General features: G+C 34.2%; 2 protein-coding genes and 1 long non-coding RNA gene across 4 annotated transcripts; 1 reads left to right on the top strand and 2 right to left on the bottom strand.

Moving 5' to 3' along the window:
• Window positions 1-1,792: 1,792 nt before the first annotated feature.
• Window positions 1,793-26,436, bottom strand: LOC149963308 (uncharacterized). 2 transcript variants are annotated; one of them, XM_090180456.1, is made up of 5 exons: window positions 26,381-26,436; window positions 9,957-10,366; window positions 8,166-8,546; window positions 5,969-6,886; window positions 1,793-3,540 (listed from the first exon to the last, which is right to left on the bottom strand). In XM_090180456.1, exons 2-5 carry the CDS (start codon window positions 10,345-10,347, stop codon window positions 2,825-2,827), a joined length of 2,406 nt encoding a protein of 801 aa, XP_090036582.1. In that variant the 5' UTR covers window positions 10,348-10,366; window positions 26,381-26,436; the 3' UTR covers window positions 1,793-2,824. The 2 variants fall into 2 exon arrangements, with proteins under 2 accessions (XP_090036582.1, XP_090036583.1); XM_090180457.1 differs by lacking the exon at window positions 26,381-26,436 and adding an exon at window positions 10,521-10,564.
• LOC149963310 (uncharacterized) lies at window positions 23,491-24,502 on the bottom strand. The gene is made up of 2 exons (XM_090170554.1): window positions 24,140-24,502; window positions 23,491-24,074 (listed from the first exon to the last, which is right to left on the bottom strand). The coding sequence occupies exons 1-2, from the start codon at window positions 24,363-24,365 to the stop codon at window positions 23,617-23,619; spliced, it is 684 nt and encodes a 227-aa protein (XP_090026680.1). The 5' UTR covers window positions 24,366-24,502; the 3' UTR covers window positions 23,491-23,616.
• Window positions 24,866-25,568, top strand: LOC149963309 (uncharacterized). The gene is made up of 3 exons (XR_016480207.1): window positions 24,866-24,977; window positions 25,045-25,093; window positions 25,401-25,568. It is a non-coding gene; the product is annotated as an uncharacterized LOC149963309 (long non-coding RNA).
• Window positions 26,437-26,895: the final 459 nt, after the last annotated feature.

The raw sequence follows: 26,895 nt of genomic DNA, 5'->3' as shown, positions 1-26,895 counted from the left end.
TTTGAACCAGATTGCGTTCGATATTACACAGAAAAGCAAGGACGTGATGAGTCATATCAAAACTTAGCTGTTTCAAAGGTTAACAGAGCTTTAACAGAGAAAATTTCGGACATAAGAAAGCAAATTGACAAATAAAAATTAAAAACCCTTTAATTGGCATCCAAACATTGACAAATAAAAACATTTAAAATTTTTTTCGTTATTTTGAAACATAAAATTCCAAGAAAAATACCAATATGATACCTATAGGAAACAACACCAATAAGGTTCCTACTGGGGAAAATTCCAATAAGATTCCTATAGGAAACAATACCAATAAGATTCCTATAGGGAAAAATCCAAGAAGGTTCCTATAGGGAAAAATCCAAGAAGGTTCCTATAGGGAAAAATCCAATAATGTTCCTATTGGGTTAGATCCAATAATGTCCCATTGGGTTAGAACTAGGAATTGTTTCGAAAATGGTTAAAACACCAATTGGATTCCAATTGGTCGAAAAATGCCTATAGGAATCCAATAGGATATTTCAATTGGAATTAGTCCAAACTCCCCATTAGTGTCCAATAGATTTCCAATTATTGATTTTCCAATTGGATTCCTATTGATTTTTTCATGAGGGGAGGTACTGCGTATTGATGAGCAAGCCCAAATTGTTATCTATAATTAGGTGTTACAATCATCAAAATCGGTCAAGTAGATTACGTCTAAGCCAAATACAAATATGCTGCCCACCTTCGCCCCCTGAGCACCGATAGAAATGCGGAAAACGGTTGTTTCGACTTAGAATCACGCATACTACATCGCTAAACTGAAATAAAATTGTTCGACAAACCTATAAGAGAAACTTAAAACTAAGCGTCTTTAAGAACGAAACCGCCAGGCCGTTTTATCTCTAGTACCCGTAGGCCTACATACTCTTTGAATAGAGTAAATTTTGAACGCAAGGTCAAGGAGTAAAGTTTACGAAATAAACATTCACTGTTCCACCCCCGCCTAAAATATTAAAAATCAAAACGAAAAAAAATTTCGGCCCCAATACACAGTCTTATTTGGCGTCATTAATTGGGCCGACATTGCAGTTTTTCATAAATCTCAGCCCAAATAACGGCCTTTGAAAGGAAAATTATATGGGCTGAAATTTTAAAATGTTAACATTGTTGGCCAAATTAGCACGCGGTATTGTAGTAGCTAATTGGGCCGAAAATTCCGCATGTTAGTTGATTGGAAATTGTGCTTGATAATCCTTTTTTATTGAATATTACATATTAATAGCCTATTGCATGTTTATTGTGTTATAGTTGGTTTCAACGTTAACAGTGTAGCGTATTTTATGTTAAATTGTAAAAAATACATTTTACTTGGACACCCAACACTTGCCATTAATTTAATAATAGCGTTTTCCATTTGACTGCTCGAGATTCGCTCCGAATCTGTCTCTGACGTCATAGATCTCGCCCCAATCGACTAGAGTAAAACCGCAAATGGAACATAACATTAACATATTCCCGCGCTTTGTTGTTTTTCACCTGCTAGTAATATTAATTTTCGCATCTTGGTCTGCCATTTTGCCAACAAAACTAAAAGGAACACGCAAAAATTTGCTCCGATCTCGATCCGTTGATCTGTCGAAAACAGCAGATCGGTTTTGGGCGATCTCCGAGCACCCGAGAGCGGGAAATGGAAAACGCGAAACTTAATTGATCGGAGCAGATCCGAGAACGCAAATGGAACATAAAATGTTGATCAGATCGATCTATAGCGCTCGAGAGCAGTCAAATGGAAAACGCTATTAGTAATCACACCCTAGATCACCCTAGACTTGTTAATACCCCTAGACGTACCAGTATACCTTCCATATTTGTTGGCGCTAGGGAAACCTACAACAAATTTTAAGCTTACTATTTAGATCGTAAGAAATAGCAATTCATAAACACTGCCTATTTATAAATCTAGTTATTATTTACTTTATTGACTGTTTCAATAGCTACAATCATTTCAAAAACAGTTGCTAATCTTATCCATGGAAGAACAATTAAAAAATTAAAAAATAGGAGTTACAATAATGTAATCAAAATCAATGTACAAAAATTTGTCATTCTATCAGAAGGTTAAAAACATACATTATGATTATGACCATGGTCATAATTACTGATTTAGTATATACTTAATATAAGCATATTAGTAATTTAATTCTTAATTTAAGCCACTGTAGAGATAATGAGTTATTATATGAGTGTTAACTTTAGTCTTCATAAAGTGGCATTCACATTACCAGCTTGGTACATATATTAGCAAAATTTATAATATAAACTACTTATTCGTTTAAAAGATGTACTAGTTTGTTCTTCAATTAACTTCTTTTGGATAATATAAAAACTGGTAACATCAATAGTTCCAATCCGAAAACTAGCTACCAACTTATTTATTCCAAAAAAATTAATCACATGGTTATCAGGTATAAATATAATGCAAAGTAAAGATTTAAATACTTTTCTCAAAATTGACCAAGATAACTTGAAGATGACAATTGACCAGACAGAGTTGAAATGACAATAGCATGTGGCGCAGATAAATAATATTGAGGAAGTGAATGACCCTGTGCCTGACTACTTATGTTACCTCTAATAATAAATTTTAAATGGGAAATATCTTCAAAACTGATTTAAGTGGCTTATCTTTACCACACAAAATTAAATAGCTAATGCAGTTAAATAAAAATTACGTGTTCTTGAAATTTGATTACCAATATTCTAAACATGGAAAGAAATTTTAAAATAATATAATTATGTAGAAGTATTCTACTACATACTTTGGTCTGCTAGGTAACTAAACGTTAAATTTGGTTTTCGAAATACAGATTTTACTGTGAGATTTTACACCTCTCTTACTCTGAAAATGTACCAAACAAAATTTGCATTCATAATGATAATTTCTGTGTATCTTTTTTCTAGATTGTACCTGTGAAATATGACCTTTTGAGCTAAATGCATCACAATTATCCAAAGAACATTCACCAGATGTCATTTTTGGTATTTTTGTACGACAACAATGCCCACATAAGCAACCCATCAGGGATTGATTGCAAGAACGTACCAATGTAAGATTTGATTGGCATTTGTTGATGCTTTCACGCACATGAGAATGATAATGTTCTTTTAAATGGAGACTTTTCTCAAAATACTTGAAGCACAGATTACACAGATACATCTTTTGATGTATTTGAAGAAGCAGGTGTTGATTTAGTTGTATTGACTGCGTAAACCTTTCAGGGCTATTGTGAATCAAAACATGTAGAATAGAAGAATTATAGATATTTGTGGAGAAATCACAGACTTCACATTTGAATGGGTTAGCATCCAAATGAATTGTGAGAGAGTGCTTAACAAAATGTGCTGTACATAGAAATGTTACTGCACACTCTTTACATTTTAGTGTCATTTTCCTCTTTCTTTTTCTTGTACATATACTTTCTGGTTGTTGATCCCATGGAAAGAGCCGCTTCAATTTGATTCTTGCTCTGCATGCCTTTTTTAAATCTTTCTCTAAATGTACATCAAAAATATATTATTGACTGAAAGTATAAATGATTCATAATTTGTCCTATTAATAGATGCATTATGGTAATTAAACAGAAACAGTAATATGGTGGCCCATGTCAATTAACTAGCTTTTAATTAATTTGTGACAGTTACTACAAAATTTGATGGTTCACTTATTTCATAGTCAGAAAGAGTACTACATGTAGTAGTGATAAAATACCCGAATAGGAAGAATAGTCCATAATGAAAAAGGAAAAAAAAAGCGAAACCCTAAACAAATTTGAAGAAATTTAAAAACTTACAAATAGTTCATACTAATAGGTCTTCGAGCAAACAAAGAGGCGAATCTCTGACCAAATAGATCTTAAGAGTGAAAAACTAATTAAATAGCCAGAAATTCCAACGGTAAACCGGTTTTGTCCTATTTGGGACTCATCAGTACCATGCCAAATAAGAAGATGTCGGGGGGAATTAAACTCCTTTAACCAGTGGGGAGAGAACTTGCAAACTCTACGGAGGAGTGGTTCCGAGTTTTCACTTACAAGTTAGTGCCAAAAGTTGGAATTGAACCCAGCTCCTCTTGCTGCGAGGCGAAAGTGCTAACCACTCCGCCCACCACACTTATACAAGAAAGCATCACCAGTACTATTGTAAAAAAATGATGGTGTTTTACCCCCAATAACTGAGGGTTATATTCTATTCGGGTTAGAGTACATTACTAAGAAATTCTATGTCACTTTTTTTCCATTGTAAGAAACTATAGAAATATAATTATACTATGGTGGATTTTGTCACTTTATTCTGACCATGTTTGAGTCCGACTTTATATCTTGTACAAACTGTAGTTAGTATATATCTTTAATATTTTATTGTTTTAATAGTGGGTTCACATATGAATTCATGATGTGGAAGGGGTACATTTTCTTAGTATTGACAATAATCATAAAAATGAGTTTTTTGGAAAATGTTAATTTCGAGGAATAATGGTGATGTATGTTTGATAACAATTGATTTTCATCCAACTAAATTTAGAGGTGTGGTTCTTATACAGAGGCGATTGTCTGTACTCCAAGATTTAATATTTCAAAATTCATATTATGAATATAAAATATGAGAGTTAAACAAGTTATTCTGTTTCCTAACTATGTTTAGTCTTTCCTACCACCTCCTTTGGTTAAGTTTAAATGATGAACTTAAGGAATATTTTGAAACCCCATTGAGAGTTGATTACAACCAAAGAGCTCTCTTAAAAGAAATTCAAAAAGTATATTTAAATTTAAATGCATTGGAAAATGTCTTCATGTGTTAAGTATTTTAAAATAAGAGTTATACAGTGTATCCAACAACCATTAAATTTATAGTGTTGATGTACTTTTGTTGGAAGAATAAACGAATCAATTTGTGACTTCACACAAAGCAGTAATCTCAACACTAATTTATTGAAACTTCCAAGATAACTAATTTTTTTTAATAATTTGCAATAAGTGAATAAAATGAAATTTTCAAACTGAAATATATGAATATTATTTTGTTCATTAGTTTTTGTACTATTGTAAGCCAAGAATATATATATTTAAACTTAGACAGAATCTCTATATCCGCGGGCACCATAGCCCCGTTATTTACTCTTCGTGAGGGGGGGGGGGAAAGAGTTATTTTCTCTCCTCAAAACGTTTTCAAGTCAATAGCGTTTGACACGACGTAGTTTTAGGGAACCCATCAGCTGGTATTTGGCCAATTTGATTGATATAATAAGGGAAAGAGTCAATTTTGGTGCTAAGTAGTGGTCCACCAGCAGAGCTTAAAATCGTCTCAACATAGAGATGCTCCTAAGTTTAAATAAATACATTTGGTAATCTAAACCTACAAAAATCTGTTAATGCTCATAAAAATCAAGAGACCATCACTGAAGCCCCTAATTGTGTGTTTTTCGACCTATCCCATTAACACCGCTTTAATTTTTCCACCACAGGCCAGGTAGTGCTCCTCCGCAAAAAAATGATAAGGAGTTTATCCAGCAAAAGTTATTTTCCAGGCTCTATGTATATTTATAGGTTCTATGCACCACCTTAAAGGTAGTATGAACTTCCATATATGAAAGTTCCTACTCTCTTTAAATAAATATTTATGGTGGATCATCAGATTTCAAATTTCTGCCCACCAGGTTTAACGGAAGCTTTAGATGATTGGTGCTAGTTACATTTAAGACAAGCATTAGAACGTTTTAGCAGACGATTTTTCGATTTAGTTCATACACCCTTTTATTTACTCCCCCTCTAGCTTGATAAGTAAGTAACAAGAGTTTGTTCCTTTAATTAAAGCCCCTATGTCCCAAAAAAATATGGAAAATAAAAAATTACTATCCGCAATTCAAACACATTTTATAGAATGTTTTAGTGGTTCTTGAAGAAAAGATGAAACTGAATTTTACCTGCTTTTAAAGTACACTTAGGTTCAGCTATAACTTCATTTAGTTGGTTGTCTATTAGGTTTTTGGCTTCAGACAATATCTCCCACGGTGGTCTGGAAATTTGTTCTTTGCAGAAGTAAAAGTCTTCCATCTTAACATTATCTATCATATTCTTTGACAGAAATTTTGCTAAATCTATGGTAGAAAAAATGGGGAGGCCTTTGGGTCCCGGGGTATGATAATAAACATTTATTATGGTTTTTCCAGTGATAGAGCTTTTTTGATATTCAAGTATTCTAATCCAACCAAAAGCTAGTGGTAGAGAATAGTTTTTAGGAACAAATTTCTTAAGGAATACTTCTGGTTCTTTTTCGGTAGCTTGTAGTTGGTTAGGTGTCACTATACCACTTCTTATGGGCATGGTTATTAAAGCGGACACAAGTGATGTAGATAGTTTAACATGTGAGCTATTCTTCAGCTGTTTCTTATTTGCTTGGAAATCTACGTTTTCATTTTCTTTTTCCAAATGAGATCCAGTTTCTTGCAAACTTTTACCAGATATACCCTTTTCTAGTCCAATTTCAACTTTTTTTGGATTTTCAGAGCTTGACAACACACACTCCTCTCCTTTAATTTCAATTTTGCTTAATTCTCCCCGAAGGCTTAATTTCTTCACTACAGAATCACCTCTTGTTGAGGGTATCACAGATATTTTTTCACTGTCAAAATCATGAATCACGATTTCGTTTTCTTTTGATAAAATTATGTCCTCTGGTGCATCTCGATCGATTATCTGATTCTGATTAATGCTAGATTTAATTTGTGACGACGTAGAAGGATTGTAGTTTAACACCATTGATACTAATTTGCCTGAATAAGATCTTTCTTCACTGCAAAATGGTTTATTTTGAACAATTGCTTTTTCAATATGATCAGGATCTAAAAAAGGAAAAAATACATTTATTTCAATTAATAATTGGTGCATTTCTTACTGTATATGATGTAGACTAGAATGTCTCACAAATAACAAAGTTGGTAAATTTAAACTGATTTCAATGGTGGAATTATTATATTCTTGGATTAAAATTAAAAAAAAACACTGCACCTCATTTCTCAATAAAGTTGGGCGTTAAATTAGTTTTAATTTATCCAAAATAAATTAAGCGAGTTAAAAATTAACCCAAAAGGTTATTGCTAGGTAAGCCCTTGAGCCCAGAGTCGTTTTTCATGGGGGGGGGGGGCTCCAGACTCCAGAGTTCCTAGTTACGCCACTGTGTATCAGATTTATAGCCCGGTGTACCACAAACAGAGTGCACACCACCTGAGGTCCTCATTATAATGCTCTACAAAGCGTTCACAGCCTGGACAGGTGATAGAACCGTCAAAGCAGCAAGAGAACCCTACCGCCGATGGTCACACATTCGACGCACGACGCTCAACCCAGCACATGGTGCAACAATGGGAGGGCCATTTATTTATTGGTAATATATCTGACTAATAAAGTGCTTTACACAAAGCACCTTCCACATCCTGACATAATTAATTACCCAAATATGAAAATCAAGTCGACTTTGTTAAATATTTTCTTCATACAAAACCAATTAATTAACTAATTATTCATATATACAGATTGAGGCAACTTGATCACCCAGCTAAAGCCTGCAAATAATAAAATAGTTAAATGAAGTATGACATTGTAGTTTTTTAATTTTGAATCCAAGAATTAACTTATTTCTTTCGAAATGCTCTTCTGCAATTTCGCTTTCGGTTTAAAGAAAATTATTTTTTGAGCCCATTCCTCAAATTTAACTAAATTAAGTTAGTACAATAAACCTCTAGTCGTAGTGTTAACCACCCGACGCTCACTAGTAATAATAACTAAACTAAGTGCTCATCATTGTTCCCAGACATTTTACAGAACATCGTTGACACCCTATTGAAAGTGATATTACTTGCTAAATGCACTTGAATTTATCAAGTTTTCGACATGCACTTCGAGAATAAGCCCAGGAATATTGTAGAATAGAATTCGCCTGATCTGCTATCACAGGGAATTGGACCCAATATTTATTCCATTCCACTTATTAAAGTCACGTTGACAGGAGGATAATTAATTAGTTCTGCACTTGGAGTAGATCCAGGAAATTAAATGTGGTTCTCAGGACAAACACATGTACTTTACAAGATTTCCAACCACTCCAATTCTTTGACTTCTTACCTTGCTGTTCTTTGCAGGTATCGAATGAGATGAAGTTTGTTAAATTACCACTATCCACAACAATGTTGGGATCTTTCTGGGAAGCGGCTGGGTTGAATTCTGATAACTGTTTTTCTGTAGATATATTATTATTATTATTAGTTGCAATGGAAGAACTGGTTTCGTATGAGTGGTGGATGACATTTTTTGAAGAATTGGCAATGTTTTTTGCCTGCAGTAAATCTTCCCTGGTTGATTGTGACTTGACAAATCCCTGACTTTCACTTGGACTCAATAAGGAAACGGAAGTTTCTCCATTAAAACCCTTAAAATTATCTGGTTGCCTATCAAAGCTACATGCTGGTTTGACATCAATGAAGGTGATTTCCTCGTCATTATAACCTATAAATAAAATTCTTCACATGTATTTTGCATGTGATTTCCAACAAACATAAATAACACTTAATTTACACTAATCTACACACGTAACATAAAACACAATACTTATGCTCTACCATAGTGGCAGGAAAAAATTTCAATGGAAGATAAGCAATTTTTCATGGGGTCACAGTCAAGGTGATAAAAGGAGTAAAAAGTGTTCGAAACACTGTCATCCTAAGAACAGTTTGACATGGAGTTTCAAAATTTTGCTTTTTGTGCTCCGAGTGACAGCAACACCATGTATTAAACATTGGGGACTAATCCTCAATTTGAATCTGCCACGATGGTCATGACTTCGCATCTTGGATTAACAATTTGGAATTGGTTCGATGCGTTCTTTCAATATTCATTTAGGAGCCTTCCTTTAAGAAATAGGAAAATCACATTATCATGATGTATATATCTATTTTTTTACTGCTGCGCATTTTACTTCAAAATGGCAATGAACCTAAATTGTACTAAATTCCATAATTATTAATAGCAATTATTTGATTAGGAGCATTAAGTAGTAGGTCAAGGTGCTAAAGCCCAAGAGCATGAGTCATATGTCATAAGGTACAAATAAGAAAATACAGAATAAATTTCATTCCACAAGCACAATTTGAAGGTGTTGGAATACGACAAGAAATTTTTAACTTCAATCTATCAGAGTATATTTTGCAAAACCAATACACTTTTGTAGGTAGACTACAAGTAAGACTACGTATGTTTCTATACCTCACTGAGCAATGCTTAAGCCAATATTTAAGATTTTCTTAAAAAAAGACAAAACAAGGTGATAAGAAACACTTTAATTTCCAATAAAACTTTTGGACAGATAATGTAAATTTTTTTAATTATGAAATCAGGATACATCAACTGATACTTCTATTAATTACCACCACCCTCCTAGGCAATTTATCCCAGCCACCTAAATTAATGGCTTTAAAAGTCGCTTGATGACTTAGGCCTAAGGTGGTGCCTTGAGTATTAGCTTAGCCGATTATTATTATTATTATTATTATTATTAGCACTATCCTATCGCAGCAAGAGGAGCCGGGTTAGATCCCAACTTGTGACACTGAGTGAAAACTCTGAACAGCTCCTGCGTGGAGTTTGCAAGTTCTCTCCCCTCTGGTTAAAGCGGTTTTCCCCCGAGTTCTTCGGTTTCCCCTTTCCATAAAAACTTGTAGAGGTTAACAGTAATAGTAAGTGTCGGGAACTGTTGGCTCGCGTAGCTTGCAGGGCTTGCCACCACCTTCCTACACATTGTAACCCGGCCATCTGTTTAAAGGCATTAATTAAAAGTCACTCAATGACTTGGACCTGAGGTGGTGCCTTGGGTATTAGCCTAGCTGATTATTATTTCTATTTATTTAAGTTAATACTTACTTTCTTCTTCAGTTTTTGGCACTTCTAATTTACAAAGAATTGTCGTCTCTGACTTTGGGAGCCATGTTGGAATAATTGGCTTAAAATGCTTAACTCTCATCAGGAAACATTTAATTTTAGATTTATATTTGATCAACCTCTCACGCCAGCTTTCACTCTCACTAACTTCTTCATTATACCTCTTTTTATCTTCTAACTTTTGTTCAATGTTGGAGTCCAGCTCAGCCAGAGTTGCCTGTTTGCTCTCGAGCTGATCTAGGAGTTGTTCCAATCTGTCAGTGCAGTCATATTCAGTCTCTCTATGCATTTCACTATCAATTTCCTCAAGCATTTCATTTGTCATACGACGCATTCTCCTTCTCTTAACTTGAAGGCGCTCCAGTTCATTCATGATATCTTTTGGGTATTTTCTAATTTAAAAAGAAAATTTTGATATTCTTTTATTTAAACAAAAATTGTACTATTTTCTTCATGGAGGTTCAGTAACTGGTTTCTTAGTTTTTGACAAATGCAGGGTTAGTAATTTTTATTAAAGGTTTTTAGTATAAGAGCATGATCAATTACCTTCAAAATAAGGTAGAATAAATCTCTACCTCATTTAGAACCAACAACATTAGCTTTTCCAGAGTAACTAAACCAGATTAAGTGGAAATTTCCCCACTAGAATGAAAATAATTTTAGTTACTTACCCTGCCTTTTTATTTTTAATTGATATTTATTTCATTAATTGTTACTAAATTAATTTTACTGGATTATTTGAATAATTTAATATTTAAATGTTTTTTAACACTACTACCATAAAAATGTTTCAGAAACTTCAGATTAATAAAGCCAAGAATTAGTGAAAAAGCATGTGGTCATTTACGAAATGTTGATTTGAAAATGTTCACCAGGAATTCATAAATTGAGCTAGCAATGATTACCATGGCTCCTTTGTCTTATTTTTGCGAACCATTTATTCGGCATACTGACATGATCATATGTTAATTTTCTTATATGGTTCATTGACTCAAAATAATTTAAACTACAGAAATATAATTATAAATCTCATGTTCAGGGTTAACTGGTTTAAACCAAGTGGTTCCATTTATTAGGGAGGTTTATGTGTTTTAAATAAAAGCCATAATTTAAAAAATAAACTTAAACAAAATTACAGAATCTTCAATTAACTAATCAGTATATAAATCAGTATTTGAACTTAAAGGGTCTCCAAAGTTCGGTGGCAAAAAAAAATGAGCATGCTTTTCATTCCCCCCAACCCCTCACTCGGCCTTGGCAGAGGTGGGCAGAGTCAACCGTAAATTTTGCACTTTACTGACTTTACACACATTTTGCCATCGAACTTTGGAGCCCCTTTAAACCACCTTTAAACAACAATAAACCTGTGATTTTGCTCATTTTTCCTTTAAAAACCAGGGTTTTTTCAACCCTGCCGGCATGCTTTTATTCATGTAGCAAATGAAGCACCCTCTACAGGTTGGGTTGCTATAAAGGGAATATAACCACTGGTATTTCTGCCGCCCTCTGAGGGTTCCAATATTGTCCGCTGCCTCCCATGGCTTTTCACACCTGCCGCGCTGATAATCGCTGATTGTGAAGGGAATAAAGGAAATTGATGGGGTCTTCCATAAAGAACGCGTTGGATGTTCTATTCCCTTTAACATGCAGCCACTACAGACTATTTAAAATTTCTTACTAATAAAGCATGATCTTTAATAAAGTCAGTTTTAAATTATAAATATCAGTTCTTAGGAAATTACAAAATTAAGCAAAGAAATTAACAGGTAATACTCTTTCCCTTGTAACCATGAAGAATAAAATTTTATTGTTAAAAATTACCCCTTTAATTTGAGTAAATTATGAACTGTAAATCATTGCAGGGACCTTATTTTGCGTTAATGGAGTCTATACTAATGTATGATATTCTTGTCTAGAGAAGTGCAAATATTTGCCAAAGTGGGGTGGCGGAGTGGTTAGCACTTTCGCCTCGCAGCAAGAGAGCCGGGTTCGATCCCAGCTTGTGGCACTGGGTGAAAACTCGGAACAACTCCTTCTGCGTTGAGTTTGCAAGTTCTCTCCCCACTGATTTAAGGGGTTTTCCCGCGAGTTCTTCGGTTTCCCCTTCCATAAAAACTAATTAGGCCTAAGGTGGTGCCTTGGGTATTAGCCTAGCTGATTATTATTATTATCTGTCAATTATAACTCAATACAAAATTGTAGTAAAACTAGTATAAATAGGACTGAGTTACTCCAGGACTAATGATGATACACATTACCAAGTTCTAAAGGTCATCCAATTATTTACTAAATTGGTCCTTACCGTGTTTTAAATAATAAGAGATTAAAATATAGGACCCAAAACTAGATCACAAAATGGTAACTTTTTGTTTAAATTTATCATAAGCAGATTAAGGGCTTCCCTCATAACCAAACTAAACTTTAGTTAATTCCCCAGGATCTCAGTTGCACGATCTATAGATAGGTGTGGCAACCAGTGTGGGCCCGAGTCAAGTTTTAGGATGGAGAGAGATCAGATTATTTCACCACCCCTTGCTTGCCCCTAACTATAAAAATATTTTTTTCCTTTATTTTTCTTTACCACTGAGGCGCCTGCTGAGACTTGGCGCCTGAAGCGGCCGCTCCTTTCAGACCTATGCAAACCTTTCCCAGAAAGGTATATATTGCACTAAAAAAGGCGCGGTAAGCGATATAAATTATTGTTCCTGAAGATTTATTTATGAGTATAGTCAAGAGTATGAAAGTGTTTAATTATTTTAAAAGACTTATTTTAAATAATAACCAAAACCATAAGATACATTAAGTAGGGTGCCCTAGCTGTTTATTGTCAGTTGTTTTGACGGTTCATCACTTCACTATTTTCTTGATATAATCCCTTGTACGGCAAGCTAATAATTTAGACTTCACAAACATGACTCCATAAACGAAAAAGCTCTGGCAATAAATATTCTTTTATTGAAGAAATAGTAGAACCTAGTGATGAAAGTAAAGATTCTAGTTTAAATGATTCCTTATCTGATGAAAGTACAAGTTCTGATGAACTACCAGTGGCTCACAAGACGATGTCTGGAACAACTAAGAAATTGTAAAATTTTGAAGTATTTTTCTTCTGTAGATCAAGATAAAGCAAAAAGGATGAAATGTCAAAAATATATTAACCAAAAAAGTATGAGACATCATCTACATTCTAAACATCCCAACGAGTATGAAATGTTAATCTCCGAGGAGAACGTACAGAAGAAATCCAGACAACCCCAAAAGCAATTTCTATCACTAGAGCAATTGGGGAGATGATCGTGTTGGATTTTCAGCCGTATTCTGTTGTGGAGGATGAAGGCTTTTGACGTGTAATAAACAAATGTGAAACTAGATACCACGTTCTAAGCAGAAAAACTTTATCTAGGAAAGTAATTCCAAATTTATATCAAGGCATGTTGACAAATATCAAAGAAAACCTTGAGTCGGCTCTTTCGGATAAATCTTTTCTGGAATCTCTCTTTGTCACCACCAATTTTTGGAAGTCAAAATCCATGGACCACTTTATGAGTTGGACCTGTATTTCACGAAGAAGGATATTAACTCAGCTGTTCTAAGTTTGCCCTGCTTTCACTTTAAAAAGACTCATACTGCGGAACTAGTACAAATAAAACTGAGAAATTTGGTGTCAAAATTTATTCCTCAACAATTTCTTGATGGAAGTATTGAAGTCTACATGGTCACTGACCACAGGCGGAATGTTACAAAGGCTATTAAAGATTCTGAGTGGAACCACATTCCATGCTTTTGACACACCTTACAATTGGGAGTAGAAGGTGCACTATCTGAACTCAAAATAAAATAAAAGACAGTGAATCAGATTTGTCCCAATGTAGATCAATAGGTGGCCATTTCAAGAATAGTGCCATGTCATCAAATTTGTTGTCAAAGAAGCAACAATAGTTGAAAATTCCAGAGAAACACTTAATCTAAGACATAGACCCCCAGTGGAATAGCACCTATTACATGCTTCAAAGGTTATTCGAACAAAAACAAGCGTAATCGGCAGTTCTTTTGGACATTGACAAAGTTGACAATTTGACCAGCTACACATGGATAATTGTGAAAATATTACTGAAAGTTTTGGAGCTACTCAGGATTTATCTGGAGACACATATCCGACATGCTAGTTCCAGCCCTTCACTGCTTAGAAAACAAATTACCGAAACAAAGTTCTCAGCCTCAACTCAACAATGAAGATGTACTGAAAGTATTCCTAAAGCACTTGGAACTCAGATTCCCGAACTATCACCATGACAGTCTTCTACTAATAGCAATGATTTTAGATCCAAGGTTTAAGACTATACTATTAACAATGAACGAGAAAAAGCTCGCAATCAGTATGATCAAGATTGAAATTTCAACCTTCATGCAGGGCCGTCTTTAACCTATTGGAGGCCCTGGGCACATTAGGATAATGGGACCCCTATGACCTTGACAGAGCACTATTTTGTGAGAATAGGGACTTGGCAGTGCTACGTCACAGTTTTTTTTCAATAGTTTTTATCATGGGGAGAAAAATATGACCACAATGGGGGCCATGGCCAAAGCTACGGAGTGCCAAGTCTCTATAGACAAAGAAAGTAGATAAACAAAGTTCTAGATTTATTTTTATTTCTTTACAGTCACATTAAATGAATAGATAATATAATATAATCCACAAAAGTAACTCTTTTAGCATTCACAGCCTCACAGGTTAGTGCTTATAAATCTATGTTGATTGAAAAAAACTAATAAGCAAGTAGGTATTGTAGTCAGTCATTCTCGTTTGATTTTTTTGAAATAAATATGTTCTTCGGTAATAAATATCGGTTATCGTTTGATGATCTGGCAGGAACTTGGGGGCCCCTATCGATCGCGGGGCCCTGGGCACGTGCCCAGAGTGCCCAGTGGGAAAGAGGGGCCTGCCTTCATGCGAGAATATCTGGAGAATCCAGTTGATAAAAGCACAGCCAGCGCCAAAGCTGTCAAAATAAAAAGCTTGTGGAGACATATAGGAAAAAAGACTGATCCAAGTTAAAAAGGCAAAAATGGTACTAAGTGAACAATTAAATTAGTATGATGAGAAAGAAGTAATTTATAGTGAGGACAATGTACCTGACTATTGGTGTATTAGTCATTCAAAATGGCCACAGTTGTCCAAAAAATACTTGTCAATTCCTGCTTCATGTGAGCGTTTGATTTCTGCAAGTGGTGATACTATGACAGATAAAAGGGAACGACTTCCAGAACACCCGGAGCAGCTCACCCTTTTACATATCTACCTCAAGAACAAGACAGCTGGGAAGGCTCATGTAACCTCGGATTATAATTAATTTCATTTCAGTACTTTCTATTCTAACCATTTCTAACTGACATTTTTAAGCAAAAAATGATACTTGAAAAACTGAAAATTGTAATATGTAGACTAAGTTTTTAGTTTTATGAGATTTCATTTACACTATTGCTAGCTGTGATATAATCAGACATTGAAAAAGAATAGTTACTAGATATTTCTTGTCAAAAAATCTAGTTTTTCTTTAAATGTTTTACTTAATAAACCCAATTATTCAGAGCCTTTTTAAACTAAATCTATCATTGAGTACTAAGCCTAGTTATTCAAGAACTCAAAACAACTTTTTAAGCTAAGCCTAAAAGTGAAATATTTCATACTGGAAGCTCGGCTTGAAACCCAAAAATCCAAGCTCGCACATGTCTAAATATATTTGTTTTAAATAAATTTACACAACTATAAATATTGATTGAATTTAAATCACTATTATATTTCGTTATTCAAGCTTCGGAATAAAGTTTGCTAGCAATAAAACAATTACATAACTAATTGCCAGCATCTTTAATTTCCACATGTGAACAAGTTACTTAATGGTCTAAATATCGATAAATTAAATTTGATTTATTGATCTAACTTATTTTTTTCGAGTCTAAATAGGAGCAATTTAAAATATATAATATTTGATAAATATTTAAATTAATTATTACTGAAAATTAATTAAATTAAAATAAAAAAAATATAAAAAGTTCCCTTTTTTCATATATTCTATATGTGGCTTGATCACCAGCCTCATTTCATTGTCCTTAGAAACAAGTATTCTTCTAAACAAATGGACCAGAGCTAACACTACTCCCATATATAAAGGTCGTGGCAAGAAATCTGATGCCGCAAATTATAGGCCAATTAGTCTTATGTTCACCGTCTGCAAAGTTTTAGAAAAATGGATCCGCCCGGCCCCGATAGACCTCCGGTGGTGTGGTTTCAATCTTACCGGTACACCGGGCTATAAATTCTGATACATGTTATCTCATGTTAGCCCTTATCTCAGCGAATTTCAACATGGCTTTCTCCATGGTAAATCAGTCGAGTCCAATTTACTCTCATCCCTAGATATTAGGATGGAGGCGTTTGACAACAATCAACGCGTGGACGTGGTCTATTTGGACATAGCTAAAGCATTTGATTCAGTTTCCCATAACCGTTTGCTAGCCAAATTGCAACCATCCTTTGGTATGAATAATAATATATATTGTTGGGGACACACTGAGTGATTCCTTGCCAGTAACCAGTGGTGTACCGCAGGGTAGTGTTCTGGGACCACTACATTTTGTTCTTTATATCAATGATATCCCCCATAGCATTTGCTCTCACCTTCGTTTGTTTGTGGATGATCTTAAAATCTTTATAACTATCAAATCACACAAAGATATTTTATTACTACAATCTGACCTAAGGTCATTAGAACATTGGACAGGTTAAGTGTTTGATTGGACAGGTTTGATGATTCGACAGGTATTAATGACCTTGTATTTAATTATTCAAAAACTGTTGTCCTATACAGGGTGTTAACTAAAAAATGATACAGAGCCAATTACTCAAAATGTGTTTTATGTAAGAATTTGAAATTTGCAGGTTACACAGAGGGTGCAGGGGGACAAATCTCATTGAAAATTTGAATGACCTTGAACCAGGTCTTCAAGGTCATTCAAATTTTATCTCGAAAACCGCTAGGATTAGAAGAATAGATTCAATTAAAAATGTGTTCTAGGTTTAATTTGAAGTCTAAACAGTTTTGACCCGTTCTAATTTGATCAATGGTAAGCCGATAAAGGTTAGAACCAAAACCATAAGGTCGCGTGTGGTATTCTAATCAAGACACGACATTTAAGGGCTTATAAATCGAAATGTACTAGATCTAATGGATCAAAATTATCGTGACACTCTAGGATTAGAAGAATGGTTCTAATTAGAAATGTGTTCTACGTTTAATTTTAAGTCAAATTACCTTTTACGCGAGGTAAATAAATCAACAATATTCCAAAATAAACGTTAGTTAATTGATTTAAGACGTACCAAGTATTTTTATTAACTTTTTTCGTTAAAATGTTTTAAACACAAAAGAAACAAAATAAGTAATTGAAATAAATAAGCAACTAATACACGAGCTCAACCATGCGTAGTAGCCAATGGAGGTATTTTCGAACACTTCATAAAATAAGTCTGGAATTTAAGGGAGCTTGAAACATTACATTATCATTGTTATGTTCATTATTATTTGAAAGTTAATCTTCAGTTTTTTCATTATTTATTTATTTAAATTATTTAAATAATTCTTACGTTTATTAGTTGCCTTTTTATTTCAACTACTTATTTAGTTTCTTTTGTGTTTAAAATATTTAAACTAAAAAAGTTAATAAAAATACTTGGTACGTCTTAAATCAATTAACTAACGTTTATTTTGGAATTTTATTGATTTATTCACCTCCCGTAAAAGGTAATTTGACTTAAAATTAAACGTAGAACACATTTCTAATTAAAACCATTCTTCTAACCCTTACCAAAAATTAAGTGGTCTAGGAACTTGGTTTTAAGTTTGTATTTGGGACAAATACCAACTAAATACTAACTAAAACCATACATAAAAACAACTTATTACCAACTAAAGCCATACTGCCAACTTAATATCCACTTATTACCCCTTTAACTAGTTTATTGAAAAATGCTGACAACTTAAAACCAACTTAATACCAACTAAAATGTGTATACCAACTAAATACAAACTAAAAGCCAACATATTTTTTGGTAAGGGTATAATCCTAATGGTTCTCAGGATAAATTTTGAGTGACCTTGAACTAATGTTTCAAGGTCATCATAAAGTACAACTTTCGAACTCTTCCACTCAGTTTAGAGTGTAACAACAATTTTGATCCTTTAGATCTGGTAGTTTTCGATTTATAAGCCCTTAAATGTCGTGTCTTGATTAGAATACCACACACGACCTTATGGTTTTTTTCTAACATTTCACGGCTTCTCATTGGTCAAATTAGATCACTTCAAAGCTGTTTTGACTTAAAATTAAACGTAGAACACATTTTCAATTGAAACTATTCTTCTAATCCTAACAGATCTCGAGATAAAATTTGAATGACCTTGAAGACCTGGTTCAAGGTCATTCAAATTTTCATTGTCATTTGTCCCCTTGCGCCCTCTATGTAACCTGCAAATTTCATAAAACATATTTTGAGTAATTGGCTCTGTATCGTTTTTTAGTTAACACCTTACTTTCTAATCAATAGCAATTCAACGTGTCAACGAGGCGCGTGACCTTGGTGTCCAAATTTCTAATGACTTAGCTTTCAAATTGATCCCAATCAATTGTTTTTTCCTTTGCTAATTCTTGTACGCGTGGTAATTCCCAAATATTATTTGTCAAACATTCCAATACAGAAACACTACGAAACTCTTTCTTTAGGAGGGTTATTCCTCAATGGAATGTCCTTCCTGAAGAGTTTGTTTCCTTAAAGTCTTATCCCCACTTACAGGTCAAGTTTAGGGAATTCTTAAAGTTTTAAAATTGTCAACCATCTTCACTATTATGTAATTTACTAGTTCTTATCTACTCTTAATGGTTTATCCTATCTTGATAGGATATACAATTCTGGAATTCAAATCTTTTTCATATCATTGTATCATTGTTATTTGTTGTGCACCCTGATGGTGACTTTACTTACTGTTAAGTGATCAGAGCTGTTAAGGCTTTATAGCCCTAGCTCTTACTGAAAAAGGAGCAAAAAAAAAAAGCCTCAGAGAAGCGCTTATGCAATTTCTTTTCAACTTTTGGGCTAAATATTTTCAGTAGGGGAGACCAGATATCAAATCCTAGTAACTTAAGTGAACGTTTTCATTAAAATTCTGGTAAAAATTGTTTATTGATATTATAAAAGGTATATACTTATGTAACTATGCATAGAATGATTTTAAAAGCGTTAAAATAAATATCTAGAATGGTCAAAGTATTTTCGTACAACACAATATTGAAAATGTTCATTGTTGACACGGAATGAACCAGTTTCCCACATGACCGAAAAGTACGCTACCTCCACTACATGCATAGAATACATATGGGGAAGTAGATGGCACTTTGTGTAACTTCATTGGTTATTGGGGAGATTTAAAAAATATGCTCCACCTTTTTAAAGACCGAGAACAGGGCGAATTTCTACCTCTCTAATCCTGTACTTGATGTTTTGACGAGTGACAGCTTACTTAACTGAAATCTATGACAAATTGATTGACAGCTCTCACAGCTTGAGTGACCGCTTGGAAAATTCTGGATATTGTACAATTCAAAAACAGTCTGAGCCGTCGGTCAAGCTGTCCTAGCTGTCACTCCTCAAGAAATTAACAAGTTCAGATATGTGGGGGTCAAAATTAGCGCATGAGAAAATGGAATCTCTGTTTTCAGCTTTTAAGGGAGGAACAAAGTTGCAATGATACAATTGAATATTCATTGGTGAAATTAATTCATAAAGGATAAAAAGTTTGCGGCCCCACAGGATTTTGCCCACCTACCCACCTTGCCAGTCTGCCTACGTTAATAATAATAATCTGATAGGCTAATTACTGAACAACAAAGTTTTCTAGGTAGTTTTGGTATGTTAAACGTTTCTTAATCAACAGCAATTTGTAAACCACGATTTCAAGTGACAGAAGGTTACAGGTACTTTTGGAACAAGAGAAAACCCTTATGAAAAAAAAAAAAACAATAGGAAACATTTGTTTCCATAAGTGTCCAAAGTTCTGGTATTTTAATGGAATGAAGTGGATATCATAAGAACCTAAATGGAACCAGTGGTATCCTAATGGGACCCACTGGAGATCTAATGGAACAAGTGGTGTTTTTATGGAACCTACTGTTGGTCTAATGGATCCAGTGGTGTCGTAATGGAAAATACTGGAGGTCTAATGGGTTTAAGTTGAATTCCAATGGGAGCCAATGGAGTTCTAATGGAACTAGTGGTGTTTTTATGGAACCTACTGGAGGTCTAATGGATCCAGTGGACTCTTAATGGAACTGACTAGAGACCTAATGGGTCTTAGTTAAATTCTAATGGCATCCAGTGGAAGTCTAATGGAAACAGTGGAGTCCTAATGGGACTGACTGGACGTCTAGTGGTTTTTAGTTTAATTCTAATTGGATATTCTGATCTAATGGTACTAAATGGAATTAACTTACTAAATACCTAATGGGTTTGAGTGGATTTCTCATACTTTTCACCATAGGTCCAATGGATCCATTGGTATGATTAAATTCATACAAATATGAAACAGATTCAATCATTGAATATTAAAATAACGGTAATTTAATAATGACAATATTTATGTTGTGTCAAATCAAATCAAATTTATTGGACATTCATGCAAATTATTTTTAGCAGTTTAGGGCTAAGTCAACAATGTGACTTGTGAGCCTAGCTACAATTTATAAAACAAATAAAAAATACACAAAACGAAAATATTAGGAACAAAAATTGCTTCATGGAAACATTTAATGTTTAAATTCGAAGCTTCAATTTATTTACATATTCATTGTCAATAAATGTCAAATGTTTACAGAATTCCACCGCGTTCAAAAGAGTTTGGTAACTGACCAATGAAGTACTTATCATTAACTTTAATTTCAATGCATTTTTCATATATATTCAAACATTTAATAGCTAAAACTTTACCAGAAGGAAATACGCTTATGACATGATTTAGTTTTGATATTCTAGAAACAGAATTTAAATGTTCCAAAATAACTATGCAATTTTCCACCGATTCATTTAGTTTAATGAAATACAATATCCTGCCATAATTAAATTTTAAGCCTTTGAAGTATGTAACTATGACATTATTTTGTTTGGTGGCTCTTGTGTATTTCTTTCCGTGAAAAAGTTTACCATTTCTTCATAATCTATTATAAAATTCATAACAATCATTTTCATCAAAATCAACGTCATTAATGTCATAGAAATATTTTTTCTCTAAATTATTTAATTTCCTTATTTCTGGTTTACCCAAAAATTTGTTTGGTTCTCCATGTTTTTCAAAATTGAGTTGTAACTTTTTTAATAAGGTTTTAGTCGAACTATTTGTTGTCTGATGTTTGACTACAAAATAAAAATTCTGACTATTTAAGTATTTTCTGCAAATTTGAGTTGCAACTTCTTTAGTACCATTTTCTGTCTCAAATGAAAAGGCCGAGTGAGCCCATAATGGTCAAAAATTATATACGCTTTGAGTAATGTGTAACATAAAGTGAACGTTTGCAACCATTGCAGTTTCTCCACATAAAAGTTGGTAATCATAAACAAATTTTACTATGTCATTACTAGTATTGTTTAATTCTTCAACTTCTATTGAATCTTTCAGAAAAGAGAAACGAAATTTAGATAGTAAACTTAAGTGGTTTAAATATTTCTTAGGCAAAATTCCTTGAAGGCAGGGTATAGCATAAAAAAGCAGCCAGTTGCGTGATTCATTGGCTTTCCAAAGATTTCTTTCCTTGAGATATCTGGGTCACCTAACAATTTCTGATGGTGGTTTAATATTAATTAATTAATTTATTGGTTCTAGAGTATTGGGGGCACCTATATAGTATTCCTCACTATGCGAGGACAAAAACTTATCAGTTGTTGTTTTAACAACTCCGAGCAACACGACGTGCATATAATCAGGCACGAACCCATCTACTATATTGCAATGAGGCAGTTTAGCTAAAACCAATGGCCCTTTCATACCTTTAACCTTTTGTTCTTTGATTAATGCTTTTTCCATGTGTTTCAGAGTTAACTCTTCAGATCGACATTCTTATTCAGTTTCTTTCTCTGTAAACCTTACAACATATCTAAGTTTTAAATTTCCCGACGCTTTTATTGTGTGACCTGGGTGCAAGCACCAGCTACAGCCAAAATAACCATTGAACTGAGTTCCATTTTGCAATTTTGGTCTTGCCAAAGAGTCAGGACAACTGCATATTGTTATAACTTTACTATTAACAATAATGCCATTATTCTCAGAATTTATTCCAAAGTCGTACAAGTTTTTTAACTCGTCGATGAATGGGACCAAAAACGTTTCCATGTTTGGGTCTCCTTTCCCACACCACAATCCAACAAGTATCATATTATTAAGACGATCTTTTGGAGGCAGCTCTTTTAAAATGACAAAGATTGGCTGAGGCACCATCGGCAAAATATGTTAATGATAAATTATTTGGTTTCATTTTCCATCGCTAACTGTCTGTAAGGCGCACCATCATAAATGTCTTCTATAGCATTTAAGGACCCTTTTTTTACTCTATTAAACCTATAAGAAATTTGTTTACCAAGGGGTAAAGTAAAAAAGTACTAGGAAAATATTTTTCTTCATAACATTTGAAGCAATTTGGGCAAGTTAAATCTTTATCCAGTACCTCAAAACATTTCGATTCACACAAATAGTGTTTTTGGGTTATGGTTGTTCCAAACACTTCTTATCACTTGATATTTATTTACAAATTTTTCCAGGTTATACGAGCAAGATTTTAATTTTGAAAATTATTTTAATCAAATGGCACAACTGATTGGCAAAGATTAGAAAGAAAACAAACTGTTCCTTGCGGGGTTATTCCAATGAGGAATTTTACTGTGTTTTGATGCTTGTAACTAGACCATGTTTCGGCTTTTGTTAGTATATTTGATAGTTTTTCCATAAAAACTTCAAAACAGTCGATGATAACTGCAACCTTTTGACCAAATTTATCTCTGAAGCACATAGGCATTGTTTTTTGTAGCTCGTCTCTATCTGGCCAGTGAATAAATTTTGTCATACGTTTGTATAACGCATTCAAACAGTTATAAAATAATCTTGATATTGTCATTTCGGAAACGTTGAACCTATACGCTAGGTCTCTGTTGCTGGACCCAAGCCGGAGTTTCATCAAAGTCAAAATTAACTGCTGGAAAGGGGTCAGTTTGGAATTTTGAAACAAGTAGCTTTTGATTCCGTTAAACAATGTCAAGAGAGTTGAGTAGGTTTCTAGTCTGGTAAAAAACATTGTGCGGGAATCATCATTGACGAATGTTGATTGAACGAAGTTTCTTAAGTTCAGTTCATTTTGAAGTTTCTCTAATTTACAAATTAGCTGAACATTGTCTTTAAACAAATTTTTTATTTTATCTTCTGCCTCTTTAATTGATGCTTTCAATTTTTCAGCTTCGGTGAAAGATTCTTCAACTTTGAGCTTGCTTGCTTCAAATTCAAACATTTCAATAACCCTGAAGAGCGTTTGGGTTTCATTTTCCATAATTTCAACTTGCTTTTGGAGCGATATCTGTTTGCCCGCTGAAGTCGCACACTTCTTTTCCAACGGTTACCTGGGCACTGAAATCCTTCCGAACCATATAAGTTTGCGTTCCAAAATCATTGGAAATGTTTTTTAAAGGAGATTTCGAAACTTCAGATAAGCTTATTTCATTAAACGTGCTATTCATAACCAAAGAAGTATCAACTCCTAACTCCGATTCTTGTAATGATAACCCAAGTGCGCTATCTTCGAGGATGTTGGTGCTTATGTTAGAAATATATAATTGTGAAGCTTTGACTTTTCTTCTTTTAGCGTTGGGTAGTTGTTCTGGGCACGCTCGTTTAAGTCTTCTTTCAAAACGTTGCAGTTTTGAACTGTTGACGCTTTCATATTTTTCATTGCCATTTACGAATCTAGACGGGAGCCAGTCTGGATTAGAAGTGTCAAACAATGACGATGGTGCTGTAATATGTTGGATATATTTTAGAATACTTATTTAATTAACTAAAATATTTGTTAACCTTTACCTCCAGAGAGAAAGTGTTTTGAGCATATCCTCATATGTTCACTGTAGGCTTCAGGTGCAAGGCTTAAAAATCTAAGCCATTTACGATTTCTTTCTTTTGAAAGTTCCTCGGTTTTTTCACCTTGGTGTTTTACTACGCGAGGGATCCTGAAAAATCCTATCTTACTCTCATTATCTATCGCCCCAAAAACACTTTTACACCCCTTGACACCGCAACTTTTAACCATCTTTAGAGCTCCGACTGTAAACAGATAATTTCTACCCAATATGGCCGACCACAGCTTTATTATGAAATATAGTTCGCGGATGCCTCGAGAGATGGCGTGTAAATCGCGCCGATTTTTGAAAATGACGTCAAACCTATGTCAGTTGTTAACTCCCTATTAAACAAATTATTTCCTAAAATACTTCCATGTGGAGAAGAAACATACACTTGGGTAGCCCACAAGATAAATTGGTCATCTTTTAATAGTTGCTTTAAGTGTGGCCACAGATATCACACTTCTTATACATGGGTATTAACCATTATATTGTTTCGACTGATGTCTCACATCATAAAAAAATGGGATTTTTTAACAATAAATAAATCCAATTTTTTATGATGTGAGACATCAGTCGAAAGAATATAATGGTTAATACCCATGTATAAGAAGTACTTATTGTCAATAAGTACTTTTTTTTGGCTTGTTATTTGTCAAGGATTACAGATATGCAAAAAGTTATAACCGCAGTTTATTATTTAGAAAGATATGATAAATGTAAAATTGTTACTTGCCAGCAATTTTTACCACGGAAAATGCGACAATGATATTTAGAGATGTTGGAACGTGATGGATGAGGTAGGACTGATGACTAAATTGATTTAACGGCAAGATATTACTAAATATAAGAAAAATTGTGTAAAAGAGAACCAGAAGAACGCACAACAACACAACCCCAGTGAAATTTGGACAAGGTAAAGTAGCCGAAAGCAAAAGTAAAACATAATTTATCTGTCTAAAGCAAAACTACAAGTTCCAAACTATAAGTAAAACTGGACTCGGAAACGGAGTATAGGCGCCTCACGGCGCCGCGCACTCGCCTCAATTGAGCCATGGGGGAGCGCGGTCTTTCCAGGGATTGTGAAATGGAAACTTGAAATTACATTCCTGCCCCCCCCCCTCCTCCACATTAACTATCCCAGTTTTTGGAACACTTTAAGGATCATAGAAATGATAGTCATAAAATTTCACCAGTTATTGTTTTTTTTTGTTTTTTTTTAGTTGATCGTGACGTGTGGGACAATTCAGTCCTCTCGTCCTATTGATTAATCAGGGCGAGATATGTGTAACGGCCACGCCAACATGGGGATACGTGGGGACAGGGCTGAGAACACCCGTGGCGTAAGTATTCCGACCACCTATTGGGGGATTGGTGGTCTTCCTCAAACGGCCATCCACAAACTCTGTCTCCCAGACGCTTGGGATTACAGGAGTACGCCACTACTCCCGGCAATTTCTACAGTTTCCCGCACCACAGTCGCCGAAAATTGAGCATTTATAATGTTTTTTTCTGATTTGTCGGATCTACAATTACTATAGAGTACGTACTATATTACGTAGTCTAGATCAGGCTTGGAAATAAGCGGTGGTCACTGGGTCAAAGACCAGTTTATTAATTGCTCGGACCAGTTTTTTTATTCAAAAGCTAGGGGTTCACTGGTCCAGTGTCCAGTTTATTAATTCAAAATTATCTACCGTATTATGAACCAACTGGTCTACGTGACCACTTAAATAATTCAAGAGTTGGGAGTCACTGGCCAAATAGACCAGTTTCGAAATAAACCTTATTTCCAAGCCTGGTCTAGATTGCCTTTGGAGCGATTGACACGTAGCGCCTCTTGGGGCGAGCTCGCGCGTAACTTAGTTAAAAAAAATAAACTATCGTTCCCGTTGACGCTAATGCAAATGTAGCGATGATTTAAAGTAAATTAATAAATAGTTTTTAGAAAAAATATTTGATAACATTTTTCCATAATAAATGAATTTATAAGAAAACCAAAAAAAGCCTTTAAGATATATTTTATCGTTATATTTTCGATATAGGCCGGCTCAAAGTTCATGCGTATGCCTAGATATACTATACATCTAGTGAGAGAGCGGTGAATCCGGTGATTCCCGGTGAATGTTAAACATTTCTATCTTGTACAACCTGAAGTAATATTTTATAGAAATTATATGACAATTAAAATTAAACTACTTACATTAATTGTTATATCGTAGACTTTTTTAGTCACTGACGTCGCTCGTATGCATTGCTCTTGAACTACTGAGCTGTCTTCGACTCTTCGTTAACTGTTTCCCTAACGTGAAATATACGATTGCCTACCAAAAGAGCTTGACCTTTTCTATATGTAGATTCTCAGAAATATTTATAACGCCAAAATTCTCACGTATTTCGTTATTTGTTTCATATTACAATTAGCGTTCGCCATCATTTAACGATAGTAATCGGGTTTTCCCGTTACAAAATACGCGGTAGATTAAACCGAGGCTCAAGACTGGGCAAGAGTCACCGCCTTAAATTTTCGTCTACTTTAAAGATACATTGTGAACGAACCAATGGATGAAAAGTTACGAAACAAGCTTTTATATAATCCTCGAAACTTTTTTCAAGTCATATTTATAATTCACTGATCAATGACAAAATTCTCGAAAAGTATTGATATCGTTTAGAATTACAACCTACTTTCTAAAAGCTCATTTTGCTTTCTAATAC

Source organism: Leiobunum rupestre, chromosome 1 (genome assembly GCF_980474605.1).
Source record: "Leiobunum rupestre chromosome 1, qqLeiRupe1.1.hap1, whole genome shotgun sequence".
Classification (NCBI taxonomy): domain Eukaryota; kingdom Metazoa; phylum Arthropoda; class Arachnida; order Opiliones; family Sclerosomatidae; genus Leiobunum; species Leiobunum rupestre.
This window is presented reverse-complemented; position numbering and strand designations above follow the sequence as displayed.